The sequence below is a fragment of the Quercus robur genome, chromosome 1, assembly GCF_932294415.1.
Source record: "Quercus robur chromosome 1, dhQueRobu3.1, whole genome shotgun sequence".
Classification (NCBI taxonomy): Eukaryota; Viridiplantae; Streptophyta; class Magnoliopsida; order Fagales; family Fagaceae; genus Quercus; species Quercus robur.
Window position 1 is genome coordinate 12,300,346 of NC_065534.1, and position 17,505 is coordinate 12,317,850.

At 41.2% G+C, this 17,505-nt stretch overlaps 2 protein-coding genes across 2 annotated transcripts; one reads left to right on the forward strand and one right to left on the reverse strand.

The window, feature by feature from the left end:
* Window positions 1-5,801: 5,801 nt before the first annotated feature.
* On the reverse strand, window positions 5,802-8,042 carry LOC126721300 (peroxidase 60). Its single transcript, XM_050424356.1, has 4 exons — window positions 7,772-8,042; window positions 6,959-7,138; window positions 6,544-6,706; window positions 5,802-6,427 (listed from the first exon to the last, which is right to left on the reverse strand). Exons 1-4 carry the CDS (start codon window positions 8,000-8,002, stop codon window positions 6,015-6,017), a joined length of 987 nt encoding a protein of 328 aa, XP_050280313.1. The 5' UTR covers window positions 8,003-8,042; the 3' UTR covers window positions 5,802-6,014.
* A 2,666-nt stretch (window positions 8,043-10,708) lies between these two features.
* Window positions 10,709-11,547, forward strand: LOC126721309 (uncharacterized). Its single transcript, XM_050424364.1, has one exon. The coding sequence runs from the start codon at window positions 10,921-10,923 to the stop codon at window positions 11,473-11,475; it is 555 nt and encodes a 184-aa protein (XP_050280321.1). The 5' UTR covers window positions 10,709-10,920; the 3' UTR covers window positions 11,476-11,547.
* The last annotated feature ends 5,958 nt before the right edge of the window (window positions 11,548-17,505 follow it).

Sequence of the window (17,505 nt, forward strand, 5' to 3'; positions counted from 1 at the left end):
CTCTCCACTTTTGCACTTAAGAGTTCTAGCGCATATACCCTGGGTTCCTCCAAAATTTCATCCAAATTCAAGTTTATCTCCAGCACAAAAAGCCTGTCCGAGGCACCTTTCCTCTTTTCTGTAAGTTTTCTGCCTTCACTAACTCGTGTTTTTTCTTTTCCGAGTTTATTTTTCTCTTGTTCCTCTCCTTCTCCCGTCATTGGTTGAGTTTGTTTAGTAACTCTTAGAGATGGTTAAATTGAGACTGTGGAAATTGGTTGATATCGAAGAGGCGATGGAAAAGTTCATCGCCGATTATAGGATTCCCCCCAACGTGAGTTTGAGGCACTGTAAGATGGGGGAGTGGCACCTTCTGAGAAGGGCGGGTGAGGTGGTAATTCCTATTCTCGCCTTCGTAGAGGGGGGTATGAGAATCCCCATGGGGCCGGTAATGAAGGGTTACCTTAGGCATTTTCGATTAGCCCCCACCCAGTGCGCCGCCAATATGTTTAGGATTCTGGGTTGTGTGGATGCCTTAAACGAAAAGATGGGGCTAAGATTGACCCACCATGACGTGAATTGGTGCTATAATCTCCAAAATTTGAAGGGAAAATCTTATTACATGAAGATGAGAGACGAGAGGGTTCGACTAATCTAATGTCTCCCAGATTCCAACAAGGGGTTAAACAAGGACTTTCTTATCGTATCCGGTGAATGGCATGATGGCGTTCCATGGCCCATGGTGGAGGGAGAACCAGGTGGGGTATAGAGAATGGAAGGGTGCTGATCCTTTACGCCATTTTAATTTGATGTGGTTTGGTTACTAACCATGTGCATGTCTTTTTCTTGTAGATCTAAACGCCTTTCACTGACACTTTCACTTAGTTAACCGGGTGGACTTAGAGACTGTTCTTCAAGCGGCAGTTTTTGTAAATGACAAGGATGGTCAAGTCAGAGCCGCTCACAAAATCTTAGGGTACGCTCCCCTTCAGAAGTCATTTGCCAACCCAAGGCACGTGATCAACGCTAACCATCCTCAGCTTCCAAAAATTACCGTAGTCGAATCAGGATTTTTAATATCCGAAAGATCTTCTGTCCCAGAGGGCATCCCATTGGTGGACTCCTCCCCATCTCATCAAGCAGTGGAGGACGAAGGCGAGTTGGGTCAGTCCGAGGAGGGATTTGGGGCATTTGACCAAGCCGACTCATCCGAGGATCCTTCTGGTGATCTAGGTGACCCAGACCTGTCCGAAGCGGAACTGTTGTCAGTGGGAACATCCTTCCGAGCTGAGATGGGTCTGAAGAGAAAGCCTCCGACCAGCTTACTCGACCTCATCGAGGGTCAACTAGGGAAGGGTACACAAGGAAAACCACAATCCAGTGTTCCAACTCCCCCGCCTCAGCCTCAGCCCATCCAGACTAGGTCCTCGTCTACTAAGTCGCAGCCACAGTCTCCTCGTCCCCAACTTCCTGCTCCTCCTCAATCAGCTCTGTCTCCTCGGCCGAAGCCCACCGACTCAAAGAGAAAGAGGAGTCCCAAGGGGAAGAAGCCCATGGATGGGGGAAAATCCCAATCCTCTCAGGAGAGGGATGAGACCTCGCGAGCCCAAAAACAGCTAAAGATTGGGCACCAAAGTAAAAGGAAAGGGACCGAGGTCCAATCCGCCCAAGGCAAGGGGAAAGGGACCGAAGCCCAATTCGCGCCAAGTGCTTGGCTTCCCGCCCCCATGCTCCACGGGGAGCCATTGCTAGAAACCGCGTTCATGAGGGACCTTGGAGATGGCGAGGGCGGTTATGTGGCCGACGCATTAGGAGAACCATGTTGCTTCCCACCGATGTAGAAGAGTTGAAGAACATGAGGATGCAGGAGGTTTTCCTCAGCGCGAAGAGGTACTTGGGTATGGTAAGACTCTTGAAACCTAAAACTCTATTAACTCTTGCTTCCAGACTGTCACTCACGATGCATTTATCTCGCTTGACAGGCTCTCCAGGCCACCTATAGGATGGAGGAAGAAGTTAATAAGTAGAGTAAGGCCGCCGAGGGTGAACGCACCAAACGCATAGAGGCTGTGCGGACCCTTAAAGTTTCCGAGACTGACCTCTCGAAGGTTAGGGAGGACTTGAAGAATGCTACTCGAGACAGGGATAGTGCCCTAGCGGGTTTAAAGGGCGCCCAAACGCAAGTCGAGGAACACACAAAGCGCCTACTCGTCACCGAGGAGCAGCTGCAGATAGCTAAGGAGCAGATCAGTGACTTGAAGAAGAAACTGATCATGGCAGACAATGCTAAGGGCGTGGCGGAGTATGCCCGGGACGAAGCCGTGAGGGCTAAGCAGGAGGCTGAGTTTGTCAGAAATGAGGCCGAAGCTGCTAGGGACAAGGCCAAGGAGGAGGGTTACGAGACAGGAGTAGCTGAAACCTAGGCCTCCCTTAAAACTCAAATCTCGGGTGTATGCAGGCTATACTGCTCTCAGATTTGGGAAGAAGCCCTCAAACAAGCTGGGGTGGAGGTTTCGTCCGACCTGTGGAAGGCGGAGAGCATATTTTACTCTCCAGCCATCCGCGAGACTGCCTCCGCCAGTTCCGAGGCTATGCGCGATCCACAGGAGGCCAATGCTGTTCAGTCAGAAGTTGCTCAGATCATCGTCCACTCCGGCGAGTTGACCGATGGAGGAGAGCCTCTTGATGCGACAGAAGCACCAGGAGGTCTGAATCCCAAGATGCCAAAGGAAGGTGCCGAGCCGACGGTCAGTGCTCAGATCCCTGGTGTAGAGGAGCCAGCCATCCTTACCCAGCCCCTGCAGGTAATTCCCTTCGCTGAGGTCCCCAAGAGCACCGACACCGATCCTGCTCAGCCTTCCCCAGAAGGGGTTGTCCTCCAGGGCGCCGAAGCTAGTCCTGCTCTGCCTTCCCAGGATGTGGCCGACACAAAATTGAAGAAGTAGAAGCCCCGGCCAACCTCTGTATTTGTTTTTAGTTTAATTATTACCTAGTTTCCCTTTTGTTTTGAAAACTTTGTAGTTTACTTATAGTTGAACCTGTTGAACACATATATGAAATTCTTTTCTTCCTTTTTCCTTTGGATTACATGTTAGTTGCCCTCGTCAATACTTACTATTGTTACGGACTTTATGATTTTTGAACTAGTTATCTTAATATATATGAATGGTTGTGCATATGATATATTTAGGATCATGTTTCGGAATGCTAGCTCACCCGCACCCATAGGGCATTGAACTCGTGTTTGAACCTACTTCAGTGGAGATATAGGCATCATCCGAGATGTCATGTGTGTTGTTAGGACCAACTTGGTATCCAGATTTCCTTTAAGTAATTGGTTTCCCCATAGGTTTGAGTCCGAGGACCATGCAATACCTTGGTTCTGTCCAAAACTTAGATATTTTCTTTAAGTAGTTGGTTTCCCCATAAGTTTGAGTCTGAGGACTATGCAATACCTTGGTTCTGTCCAAAACTTAGATATTTAAGTAGTTGGTTTCCCCATAGGTTTGAGTCCGAGGACCATGCAATACCTTGGTTCTGTCCAAAACTTAGCTTTTTAAGTAGTTGGTTTCCCCATAGGTTTGGGTCCGAAGACCATGCAATACCTTGGTTCTGTCCAAAACTTAGCTTTTTAAGTAGTTGGTTTCCCCATAGGTTTGAGTCCGAGGACTATGCAATACCTTGGTTCTGTCCAAAACTTAGATATTTTCTTTAAGTAGTTGGTTTCCCCATAGGTTTGAATCCGAGGACCATGCAATACCTTGGTTCTGTCCAAAACTTAGATTTTTAAGTAGTTGGGAGGATTAGCCCCTCGGCCAAGGCATGGGACACTGGTTTGGGGGGATTAGCCCCTCGGCCAAGCCCCTAGAACCATCCGCACTACTGACGCTTCGAAGCATAGCCCCTAATGGAAAAGTGTAGCCCCTAATGGAACTTTATGTTAGGACACTATAACGGGCTGTTGGAAGTGATGGGGGGACTTTTTCGACCCACCGCCTGTGCCAACACACAAGCCTTCCCACAGACGGCGCCAATTGTAAGGACTCAATTCGTAACGACCCCAAAATGATGTTGGGTTCGTACGTTAAAAGGCCCAAACAATAAAATTTGTAAAGCGTGGGCTTGAAAGGCTAGGCCTTGGTCACCGGATGGTAGTTAATCAGGGTTTCCATAGCGATTTGCACAAGGATGAACCTGACGTGTTTAATAATAATCTATTCCGATACGTCATGAGTGGCTCTGGTCCTTAGATCTCGTCCAAGGAGCTTCATGTCCTTCTTATTCTCCCTTTTTTAGGACTCCATGGTTTGGAAGCCCCCCCTTTTTGGCGCATAAGTCTTCACATTATATAGCCATTCTCGGTTGATCCTGACCCTCCACCTGTTTATCAGGCAGGTACATATTCAAATACCTGTCCCATTAACCGCTTCCCCCTGCTTTTTGTTAGTTGCACTAACCGAAACCACACTGTTCAGACGTCTTTTCTCATTAATATGGCTAGGACGTTTGTGGGCGCGTTCAATGCGGAGGTGACGTATTTACCTTGAACCACCCCCACTCCGTACCCCCATGTGGGTCCCATTCTACTCGCCTCTTCTTCTGGGGGCATTTTGGAGGTAGCCTTTGGCGAGATGTCGCTCTTCCCTTTGAAGTCTTGGGATGCCGAGGACAGGGTCATCCTCGGCCGTGTCTCTAGGCTATTTGGTCTTTCACCACTTGTCCTAGGCAACTACTCTCCTCGGCACGGGCCTTAGGTCCTAGTGGAAAGTGGGCCGGGTTATAAGTTCTCTGGCCCCACAATAACTATTTTTGACCTCGATGTGGGAATGGCAAAACCTTTTCACCCAACTTAACTCGTCCTAACCCATTCTGCCCCCACGAATTTTTCCCACTATATAAATGATGGGACAGAGATGGGTTTTGCTCACCCTACTTCATAAGTGCATTGAAAAATTCTTCTATGAAAAGATATTGTTATTTGTGTTGCATTAATCAATGCAATCGTATATGTGAATATCAAGATATATCAAATACCATATCATTTAAAATTCTAAATGTCATTCAAAAAATAAAATTTAACCATAAAATGTACTCTTTTCATTTAAAGTGAAATAGAGAGTATCATTCCATTTTTGGTAAGTTTCATAACATCCATTTCATTAGTATGTTAATCTGTATTAAGGTACCACTACGCACTCTTGGCGTAATGGTCACTATACAAGTACTGAGTTCATGTGGGGTTGGGGGCAAAGGCTGGGGTTTAAGTCTCCAGAAAGGAGATTCACACACATATACACACTTAGATTAGGCTAAAATAGAATTTTTATCTTGTATAAAAAATAAATAAATAAAAATTGTATTGAGGAAAATTATTGGATGCACCAAATTCTAAAGTACAATGATGTAATCCTCTCTCTTTTCACATGAATGATAGATCCTACCAAAAATTTATTTAGTGAGACCTATTATTAGTCTATTATATTAGATGATAGAGTACCACATCATTGTACTATTGGGAGTACTAAATATTTGCTCATGTTAGCTGGGTTTAAAGCATCAAGTTTTAAGTCACTAATTAGTAATATCTCCAAGCTCTACTCTAATTGTCTTGAGGACTAAAAGATATTTATTGCAATTTCCAAATTTGTCTAACCACCAAGCAACAGAAATGCACTTACTAGCTTAAATGAACTACTATAGCTTAGTTCAACAAAAGTATTACCAACTACCAAGTACCAACATAAATAAATGCCAAAACTCATTTTTAGAAGAAATTACAATTGAATTTTCTAGATTTCAATAATTATGTAGACTCCTTGAAATACAATTGATAAGAAATAATTTTTTTTTATTGATCGGGACTCGGGAGAATCATGTGAATATCCTCGTCATACAAAAAATTACAGGGAAACAAAGAGAAAAGAAAAAACAAATGAAATGAAATAAAGCAGAGACAGTTACTTAACACAATTTAAGACAAAACAAACCAAGGCATAAAATCAATATTAGAACTTATATATGACTTTGCATTACGACTAATTTGTGTTAATAGCTCGGCATGATTGCCTTATTTCCCCTTGTGTGCCAGTAAGGACTTCAACTGCTCCCAACTTAACCATGGCCTGAGCAAATTTAGATCGAAAATCGGAAAATAAAGCTATCCCTTGAACCGTGCTCCTAGTTAGTGGGTCCAAAGCTAGCTCTTGATCAATTTGGAGAATCCCTCTACGCATTAAGATTTGCCAGTAGTATGACTTGGAGATGAACGAACTTTGAGAACTCTGGTCAAGATTAACGGTGTTGCTGCTTGCTGAGTTTTGGGGACAGATAGGTCTTAGCTGACTGGCTAACCATGGATTCATGGTAGGGTCAGGTTTCCCAGTGTTTTGGAAATTGTAAAGGCGATCTTGGAAGAGGGAACAATGTGCAACTCCAACAGTGTGACCACCTATACATCATGAAACATGGCATATATATTAACAAAAAGCTTGAGTGGTTTTACAATGCATAAATAAGAATATATATAATAAGATAAGGAGTAGTAAGATATATATTGTTTAGTACCAAGAAGATAAACCATGTCTGTAGCACTAAGTCCTTTTCTAGCGAATGCAGCAATGGAGTCATTCACTGATATCCTAGGACTTGGAAGATCAACGTTTTGGGCAAGGGATACCAAGCCATCTCTTCTCCCCGTTTGTACATCGTATCGGCATCCTTCGTTAATCTGCATCATCGAATATTATCATACTCTATTTTTTTATTATTATGTTATCTATCTAATTACCACATGTTATTGTCGACACAGTTGCATATCATCACCAGGAACCATTTGATCTACAGACTACGTACAGGCCATTGTATATTGAAATTTATGCTTGGCATTTAAGTTCTTACTATGATAATGGAGCTAGCTGACAATGATAAAATTATGTTCCAATTAAGTCAATATATTGATGAGAGTATATCTATTCATTACCAAAGCAAAAACGTCCCTGGTAGCCATAGAAATAATATCAGCGCAAGAGACAACTCCTGGGCAGACGGCCTCCACGGCAGCCTTTGCTGCGTCGATAACTTCAAAGCCCCTCACACTTAGATTTGGAGGTGCAGTTTTCTCGGTGTTGTTCCCATCCAGTAGAATCGATGCATCACATCCCTTTTCATGTTAAATATAGCGTTAGCCCATGTTGTGCAAACAAAAAAACAAAAACAAATACCCATAAAAGCTAATAATAATTGTAAACAAAAAAAGAATTTGCAATGGGAGAATTATTAATTTATATAAGATTTACATTGTAAACTAAATAAATATATACAATATATATTCGCACGAAAGTGTACAATGTTATACACATTTGCATAAACTAATAATTTTCCTCTGCAATATTATTATGAAGAGCACTACAATAACAAAAATTTTGGCAACATTTTATTTTGGGTTTGTGGTATTTCCTAACATCTAGAATGCATTAGGGAGCATGAACTTCTCACCAAAATTTTTTTTTTTTGGGTTAAATCTAAATTGAGAAGATCTTCTATGGCACTGCATAGAATGTGAAGTCATTTAAAATTTTAAATGAGATGACACTTTTTACATTTTTTTTTTTTTAAATTCTGTACATATCAATCCTAATCGCACAAAAAGAGAGGTAGAATGCCACTAAGCCACATAGCTATAGCTGAAAATAATATATTTAATTGGTATATATGTTAAACAAAATGGAGTACATGCATGTTAACCATTTTGTGGTACCTAGATATAAAAAGTAAAGAAATTAAAAGAGCTCACTTTAACAAAGCAATCGTGGAATTGCATGCGAATGAGAGCTGGCGCAATAGTCGGGTCCTCATTGAATTTTGCCGCGACAACTTGGGTTACAATTGCCTCAACATCTACCAAACATTTTCCCCTATAAAATCCTACCTGAAGTTGACCATAACTATGGCCTGTGAAGCTCATCAAGATGAACCCAAGGCAGAGTGCAATAGCAGATGTGCTAGACATTTTCATGATCTTCATTCACTTAGAAGTAGAACTACAAAAAATGCACATGAAATAAAGGACATCTTTCTTTCCTATTTGTAGGGAAGAAGATATGGACTATGGAGTCCTAACCTACTACAAAAACTTGATGGTTTGCACGACTTGCATTTAGGTGGGGTTTCTTTTTTCAATCACAAGGTGTTCTAGGTTGTGACAAAACATGTACATATAAGCAAATATTCAATTATTGGGTGATATATTGTAAAATATGTAAGAGGTGCCGACTTGGTTAATATTTCTATATTGGAATGAGAATCAATAAAATCAAAGAAAATCATGGATGAGTTTAAAGTTCAGATCATCTTACTCCTTAATAATTTTAGTTTTTATTGGCACGCGTTTTCAACAGGCAGCAATAATTAATTATTAGATCACGAACTCAATACAAATTAAGTCCCAAGCTGCAAAATCTGATCAACCACAACCAGTAACAAACAATTTCACCTAACATCAACTACTAAAAGAAAATTCCGAGACTTAGCAAATTAATCTTCTATTCAACGTGAAGAATCCATATACATTCCCAAATGAAGCTACCTATCTCTGATATCAACAATTAATACTTATTTATGTACAGCATTTTCATATTATGCAATCTTCTTTTTATTTCAATCCAAAGATGATATGAATGTGCAGGCCAAGCCAGTTTAACAGAACTAACTATTTTTCATACAACTTGTGCAGAATTGAATTCCACTGCCTTGAACTCTTTAGTGTTTCACTTAGAAATTTAATTAGAAACCGTATCTTTTACTCTTTTCAATGCTATTCTTTTAGTGTATGTGTATCGAGGTTGATGCTTTTGCCCCATTTGATGATTTCTCAATGCAGTTTCATGGGAAAATGACTTAGTTGGAGTTGGAGCTATTAATTGTTAGAATTATGTTATTAAATAATTAAATTTATCATTTTCTAATAACTTAAGTTTTTTAGAGAATCTGTAATTTAACATAGTATCAAATGTCTTCACCACACTATTTCACATTTAAAACGTTTCGAGTCTTACCTATTAAAAGAGATTTTAAACCCATATGTAAAGAAAATTGTTAAAATTATATGATTAAATAATTAAATTTACCATCTCCTAAAATCCAAATAGTTCAATCTTTTAAAAGAATACGGTAATATTTAACATCAATATAGATTTCAGTTATCAAAAAGTGAGTCTTTAAAAACAAATGAAAAAAGAAGCTTAGCGAATAGTACTAAATTACTAATAGGTCAATTCCGAAGAAAGAAAAGAATGATAGGATATATAATAGAGAAGTTTACAACTTTCCTTGGCCAATATTTTTATTTTTCTGTCGTTTCGTATTATAAACCTGTTGTGGCTCTCTTTCATCCACCCGCGAAATGTTTCATAGTTAGCTAGAAAACATTTAAATAATTATTGGGCATAAAATGATGGGCCCAAACAAGGATTAATAGCCCATTTATTTTTCAACAGTTTACATAAACACTTATTTGATTTAAATTTCCGTCAATGTCACAATTACTGTTGAATTTTATGTTACCGTTGGTTTTTTACGTTGCAGTACCGTTAATCTCGCTTATTTGACATTGATAGAAATTTCCTATTGAATTATGATGAACATTTTTATTTTGTCATTGTTGAACATCAAGAGTTAGCTTTTGATAACCTCTTTATATTATTTTGCTATATCTATTCGATAGCAATGATGGATTTTTTCTATTACTTACTGAACATGCTTACTTGGATTTCATTAAACAAATTTGACCATAATTACTAGATGCCTTTGCTCTAATTTTAATTAAAGTTTACTTTGACTTCACTAACATTTTTTCATAGCTTTGCTAGATGAATAGCACTTACGTGATTAAATATGTCATTTTAAATTTGTAAAGCATATTACTTTTAATCTAAGTCTTACTAAACACGCGGATCCTATTTTTCTAGCATTATTAGAACTTAGAAGTGTTCCCATCAACAAAAAAAAAAAAAAAAAAAAAGAACTTAGGAGTGAATCCATGTTTTTCCACGTTGACATGATCTAACGGTAAATGATATAAATCTCTACATAATATTGCTGCTGAATACTTTATCTCATAACTACAGTTACTACACTACACTACCTTTTATCTTATTTCACTTATTAATTATATTATTTTGTTGTTCAAGAGAAAGCACAATAATAACAGTCCATATATGACCCATTGGCATGAGTTCTATGCTTGTCTTCCTCTCTCAAGATTTTTCTAACTCAAAACAAATCAAAGCACAACACGTGTTCAAACAACAAAAATCACACTAGGCAAAGACATCGACTCACAGTAGTAGCATAGGAAAACCTACCTCGACCCCAAGTTCAATCCAAACTCTAATTAGCAACCAAAAAGTCAAGGAACACACACTTTTTTTAACACAACTTAAACACAAACAAATGATGATTTAATTACTTTTTTTTTCTAAGATCCAATGGTAAACCTGTGTGTGAGTAATATTATTCAATCGCCCATTAACAAATATGCAAGTCATGTCAATATCAAAATGTGTGTTCATAAAAGAACCGAGCTTAAGATTCATTAAACACATATTTTCAATTTTTAAACAACATTAAATATATTTTCATACATTTTTTTACTTACATCTATTTTCAAAAAATACAAATAACATTACAGAAGTTCAGACAACAATCTATACTTGAACGACTGCCGACGCCTGTCCACATTGCTTTGATGTTTCATCCCAGTCAAATGACCAACAGTAACCTCTAATGTAGCTAACCTACAAAAATACACCGAGGGCATTATTGTCATTCAAACCATCCACCCCTTCTCTACTCGAAGCTCTCTCTGTCCTCATTTCTGAACTCCAAGACACGAGCAGCAGCACCGTTTCTGCCTAAAAAGAAGGAGAGTAATTTGGTGTAAAAATGATGGGCAAAAAGGTAAAATGGAGCTGGAGCTCCGCTCTAATCGGAGCGGCTTCGGCGGCGGCAGCGTCGGCGCTGATTTCGGCAAAGCCGAAAGACCCGACTTTCCACGTGATATCAATCAGCCTCACCTCATTCAAGCTCAACCTGCCAGTCCTCGACGTCGAGCTCACCCTCAGCGTCCACGTCACCAACCCCAACATCGTGCCCATCCACTACTCCTCCACCACCATGTCCATCTTCTACGACGGCTCCCTGCTCGGCTCCGCCGAGGTCCAGGCCGGCTCCCAGGGTCCACAGTCTTGCCAGACGCTCCGCCTCCCGGCTCGGCTCGACGGCGTGCAGCTCGCTCACCACGCCGTCAAGTTCTTGGCTGACGTGGCGAGGCGCGAGATGGTGCTGGACGCGGCTGTGGATATCGGTGGTACCGCGAAGGTGTTGTGGTGGCACCACAAGTTCATGGTCCGCGTGGACAGTCGGGTCACCGTTGATCCTGTTTTTCTTGATGTGATTGATCAGGAAAGTACGGCTGAGATGGAAGTCTCTCTTACTTGAAAAAGCTGAAACGCACGTTTTGTATTATATGAGAAAAGAATGGAACATGAATGAATAATAATATTTTTTTAATGTTTTTGGTGAACTTTTTTTTTTAATATTTTCTAGAGTACTCGCTTTGTCATTTTTGACTATGATATTAGTGGTTTTGAAATTAAAATCTCATACTTTTAAAAGTTTCAAATTAATCTTACACTTTTTAAAATGTTTTAATTCAATTCATAAATCTATTTTTATATATATATATATATATATATATTTTTTTTTTTTTTTTGGTTAAGAGGCTGAATTATATGAACAAAGTTTATTTCTAAACTAGTTTGGAAAGAAACTCTTCAAACTTCTCGTATATTTCTTTTTTAGATGTGAATTTTGAAAATCTAACCTTTAAATTTCATATTTCTTATGTTCTTAACATACATATCAAATTTCGCTCAAATCGGATATTATTTACTGTTTGATCAATTAACTTATTTTTTATATACAATTTTAGATTACAAAAACTTGAAATTATAACATTTATTTGATGACATAGCAATTGATCTTTGATTTTCTTGAAATTTTGTAAGCATTAAGGATGTAATAAGAAAATGCAATCTAATAGTTAGATTTTCAAAATTCACACTCAATATAAATATATATGATGAGTTTGTAGGGTTTCTCTCCAAACTAGTTTGGAGAGAAACTTTGTTCGAATTATATTAGATTAACTAGTCACAAAAGGCAACTGTGGGGTCCAATAATTGATGGGCCAGGCCCACTTGCTGATGGAGAGTTCAAAGGCCTAAGCTGAAAAAGGTCATGGCCCGAGCTCAAGAATAATAAGGCCCAATTGGCCCGGAGAAGCAGCCGAGGACAGTGCAGTCCTCGGCTGACCCAAAGATCCACCAAGAAGAGGGGCAAAACGGTAAAGGGACATGCTTGAAGGGAAATCTAAAATATCTAGGAAAGGCTGCCTTTACCATCTTCCCCATGCATATCTCTGCGCCTAACAGAGCCTTATCCTTTAACTTTATTAACCACTCCCAACAACTTTGGGTTGGAATTGACAGGACAAGTATCAGTCTTGGAAATGTCGACCCTACACGTGGACGAAGGAAAATGAATGCAGACTAGTATAAAAGAAAAAATAAGTAATATAGAGAAGAGGCTGGGGGGGACTGGCCAAAAAAGAAAGGCTCCCAGTCTACCTCCAGAAGAAAGGCTCCAAGGGTGAAAGCTCTCAAATCACATATGAACACCACCAGAACCACCACTGGGTAACTAAGGCCTAGCCTTTCGAATCCACTCTCTACAAATGATATTGTTTGGGCCCATTCACGTGCGAACCCAACTCTACTGCGGTTCGTCGCGAAACGTGACCCTACAATTGGCGCCGTCTGTGGGGAAGGCTTGCGCGTTAGCTCGAGCGGTGGTGAAGTTGAGTTTCTGTCGAACAAAGGTCTATGAGGGTGCCTTTATGACCGGCGACACATTGTTGCTATTCCAACATAAGTTCCCATTAGGGGCTACATCTCACAGTGTCGATGGCATGGGCAAGTCTAGGGGCTTCAAACATCAGGCTAGCTTCCCCCACCTTGTTCGAGGAGCTAAACCTTCGGAAGATAAATAAATAAAGAAGAATACAAGTTTTGGACAGATACAAGGCCTTGTATGGTCCTCGGACCCAAGCCTCTGGGGAAACCAACTACTTACAAAGAGAATACAAGTTTTGAACAGAACCAAGGCCTTGTATGGTCCTCGGACCCAAGCCTCTGGGGAAACCAACTACTTAAAAAGAGAATACAAGTTTTGGACAGAACCAAGGCCTTGTATGGTTCTCGGACCCAAGCCTCTGGGGAAACCAACTACTTACAAAGACAATACAAGTTTTGGACAGAACCAAGGCCTTGTATGGTCCTCGGACCCAAGCCTCTGGGGAAACCAACTACTTACAAAGACAATACAAGTTTTGGACAGAACCAAGGCCTTGTATGGTCCTCGGACCCAAGCCTCTGGGAAAACCAACTACTTACAAAGACAATACAAGTTTTGGACAGAACCAAGGCCTTGTATGGTCCTCGGACCCAAGGACAATACAAGTTTTGGACAGAACCAAGGCCTTGTATGGTCCTCGAACCCAAGCCTCTGGGGAAACCAACTACTTACAAAGACAATACAAGTTTTGGACAGAACCAAGGCCTTGTATGGTCCTCGGACCCAAGCCTCTGGGGAAACCAACTACTTACAAAGACAATACAAGTTTTTGACAGAACCAAGGCCTTGTATGGTTCTCGGACCCAAGCCTCTGGGGAAACCAACTACTTACAAAAACAATACAAGTTTTGGACAGAACCAAGGCCTTGTATGGTCCTCGGACCCAAGCCTCTGGGGAAACCAACTACTTAAAAGGAAAAACTACGTTACATGGATTCTCTAGTTTGCCCTCAGATCCTCAACACTAAAGGGACCAGTACGGAATGGAGTAACGTGTTTCCAAAAGCATAATCGAAGTCATGCAATGCTCGGTCACTCCTTCGGATGAATTATTTAGAATTTGTCGTTCTCAGACAGTATTCTCGCACTTATTACAGAACGTTCAACCGTTATCTCGGTTAGTTTCCTAAGTTTAACTTACTATGAGTTATTATTATTATGCCTGATAGTGTCGGTAAATTAGAATTAGTTGGATTGTGTTTCAAGAGTTCTTGCTTTAAATACCGCCAAGGAGAAACACACACATGGAGCACACCCATTCATAAAGTAGTGTTGTCAAAGGAACAGTATTCAAAACAAGTAAAGAAATTTCCATTTTTTTTACTAAAACAAAGAAATAGTACAGCGTACAATGAAAAGCTGGAATCAGTTTGTGTCAAAGCTCACTACATAACCAAAAAGAAAGGAAGATACAAGAGAATAAGATAAAGCCGAGGAAATAGATCAGAGGAGAGGTTGGCTACAGCTCCAAGACCTTGTTCTTCCTCAATGCTTTCACATGCCCACAACTCAAACAGCAAAAGAGACCCAACTTGAGCCTGACACCGCTGAAGGAAAGGTGCAGGGAGTTGGAAGTTGAGGGGCTTTCTCTAAATATTTGCCCGCCACAAGGCAGAGGCGCTGATGGCGGAGAATCTTTCTTCTGACACACCAAAATTCTGGCATGAACAGAACCTGCTTCGGATTTTGGCTAAAAGAGGGAGAGACATCTTTTCCCCTCGATCGAAATGGAGTATTCTCTTGAACTTATGCTTCCTGTGCCCATACCTCACTATTTTGAGTCTCATGAGGGCACGGCGCTTCCGTAGCGGAGAGAGTTCCTTCTTCCCAACCCTCACCTCAAACATGTTGTGCTAAGGGAGGACAGCACTGAGTATAGGAACTGTGATTTGGGAGGAAACTAAAGAATTGGTGCGAAGGTGAAGTAACTTTCTCTCCTGTTTATTTAAAGAGATAAGGTGGTGGCATTTAATTCACGCAGCGTCCCAAGGAACGCTACAGACAAGATGGCTTTGGCTCAATCTCCAACGCCACCTGCAACCAGGGGATTAAAGGAGTCTCTGGAAGGTGCACCTCGAACATTGGAACGCCAAAAAGTACTGCGTAACCAAAAACTACATAAATACCCTTTAAGTTGTGGGCCAAGTGAATTCGCGGCCCAGGCCTGTTCTGCATGGGGGCCCAGGGACAATGGCCCACGCCGAGGAATAGCCGTTGCCGAGGACAACCTCCTACTCGGCGCCTCGTGAAACACCTGAGGAAGGGGAGAATCTGAACTCAAAAAAGTTTTGGACAGAACCTAGGACTTGCATGGTCCTCGGACTCAAGCCTATGGGGAAACCAAGTATGCAAAAGAAAAGAAAAACATAAGTTTTGGACAGAACCTAGGACTTGCATGGTCCTCGGACTCAAGCCTATGGGGAAACCAAGTACTCGAGAAGTTTTGGAAAGAACCTAGGCCTTGCATGGCTCTCGGACTCAAGCCTATTGGAACGTCAACTTCGCGAATGGGGAAGGTTCTCGGCTCAAATACTGTAAAAGGTTAAAGCCAGTGTGTTAAGAACATGGCGAAACGACCCAACTTTCATTAACCTAAGGAAACTGTCCATTTGGCGAGTGACACGTCCTCGGATAGTTACTTCCTACACCGTATCGAGCACTTAGTCCTCATCTTGGCTAATTTTAAGGTGAGTTTCGTTCCTCACTGGTCGGCTTTGCTATGTTAAATAATTTTATTAAAGTTATGGTGACACATTTTTATTAGCAAACATTTTAGCCTTAGTTATCATTGATTCAAATGCTATATTACGGTGCCGAGCAGCGTTTGTAAACTTGTAAAAACATAAAAACATAACATGCGAAATAAGGTAACAGCAACTTTTATTAATGTGAAAAATTATTACAACGTACAAAGAAGAGCTTAAACAAGCCTATACAAAAGATGAACTGCCAAAGCAACAATAGCATCCGCAATACAGATAAGTAAACAGTCAGGTGTCTTTTAAACTCGCCTTCAAAGTCTCTCCAATCTCTGCCTCAGTACTGCTCATATCAGGAGAAGAGCCTTCTTTAGAAAAAGATGAAGGAGAAGGAAGAAGAATTGGAACACATGGAAGCACTTCAGCAAGCTCTTGTCATCAAGGAGCGCAAAGGAAGAAGAGGATGGAGGAGATGAATGAGGAAGATTGAGGACATGAGCAGAAGATGGAGGAGATGAATGAGGAAGATGGAGGACATGAGTAAAAGAAGGAGGAGAAGAAGAGGGAAGAGATGAAAAGAAAGAAAAAGGAGCAAAAGAGGGAAAAGGAAAAGCACCAGGATGGATCTAGTGGTGGAAAGAAGAAGAAAGAGAGGCAGAAGGAGGCGCCAGTGAACGAAGAGAGGAAGAAGCAGGGGCACTTAGTCCCTGCCCCAGTCCTGACTCCTAACACACTGGTGCCATGTTAGATATGCTCATGACAGAGCGGAGGGTGGTGATAATGGATGTCTTTGACTCAGTCACACCGAAAGTGAGATGTGACGAATCCCTGCTTCGGATTTTGGCTAAAAGGAAGAGGAGACGAATCTTGAGTCTCCGCCATCCTTGCCCTGACCGAGCCATCTCGAGCTTTATTAGGACATAGTGTTTTTGGGAGTAAAGTGGTTTATTCATGGCTGACTACTGTGGTGAACTTTCTATCGAATAAGGTATAACCAGAGAGAAGAAGTGGACTCTGGGAGGAATCTGAGGGACTCAGGTATGAGAAAGTAAGCTTTTGTCTTCTCTCTTTATATAGGGGACGAAGAAAAGAGTACATAATACATTCAGATCTCCAAGGAAATCTGCAAACATGAATACGTCCGTTTCATTCCCCCACGCCATCAAAAACAGTTGAATCTGGGAGGCCTCGTAAAGAGAAGACATTAAAGACGCGCTTCAGATAACCAAACGGCATAAACGCATCGTGCGCAAATCAAGGGAAACGTCTTGTAGGCCGGTACATTCCCTGGGCAGGTGAAGAGTCGCTAGCACCAGTCAAGGGATGAATTAAATGAGCCATAATAAAGGCTCGGTATTACCAAAACCCCCCTCTCCAACCATGATGTCGGACAGCAGGGTTTTGAGGGGCTATTGTGGGGTCCAATAATTGATGGGCCAGGCTCACTTGCTGATGGAGAGTTCAAAGGCCTAAGCCGAAAAAGGTCATGGCCCGAGCTCAAGAATAATAAGGCCCAATTGACCCGGAGAAGCAGCCGAGGACAGTGCAGTCCTCGGCTGACCCAAAGATCCACCAAGAAGAGGGGCAAAACGGTAAAGGGACATACTTGAAGGGAAATCTAAAATATCTAGGAAAGGCTGCCTTTACCATCTTCCCCATGCATATCTCTGCGCCTAACAGAGCCTTATCCTTTAACTTTATTAACCACTCCCAACAACTTTGGGTTGGAATTGACAGGACAAGTATCAGTCTTGGAAATGTCGACCCTACACGTGGACGAAGGAAAATGAATGCAGACTAGTATAAAAGAAAAAATAAGTAATATAGAGAAGAGGCTGGGGGGGACTGGCCAAAA

Excerpts from the sequence above, each read along its gene's own strand:
- LOC126721300 (XM_050424356.1), bottom strand. The coding sequence starts at position 8,002 with ATGAAGATCATGAAAATGTCTAGCACATCTGCTATTGCACTCTGCCTT. Across the intron at positions 7,139-7,771 it reads TCCACGATTGCTTTGTTAAA|GGATGTGATGCATCGATTCT; the intron begins GTGAGCTCTTTT and ends TAACATGAAAAG. Across the intron at positions 6,428-6,543 it reads AGACATGGTTTATCTTCTTG|GTGGTCACACTGTTGGAGTT; the intron begins GTACTAAACAAT and ends CATGATGTATAG.
- LOC126721309 (XM_050424364.1), top strand. The coding sequence starts at position 10,921 with ATGATGGGCAAAAAGGTAAAATGGAGCTGGAGCTCCGCTCTAATCGGA.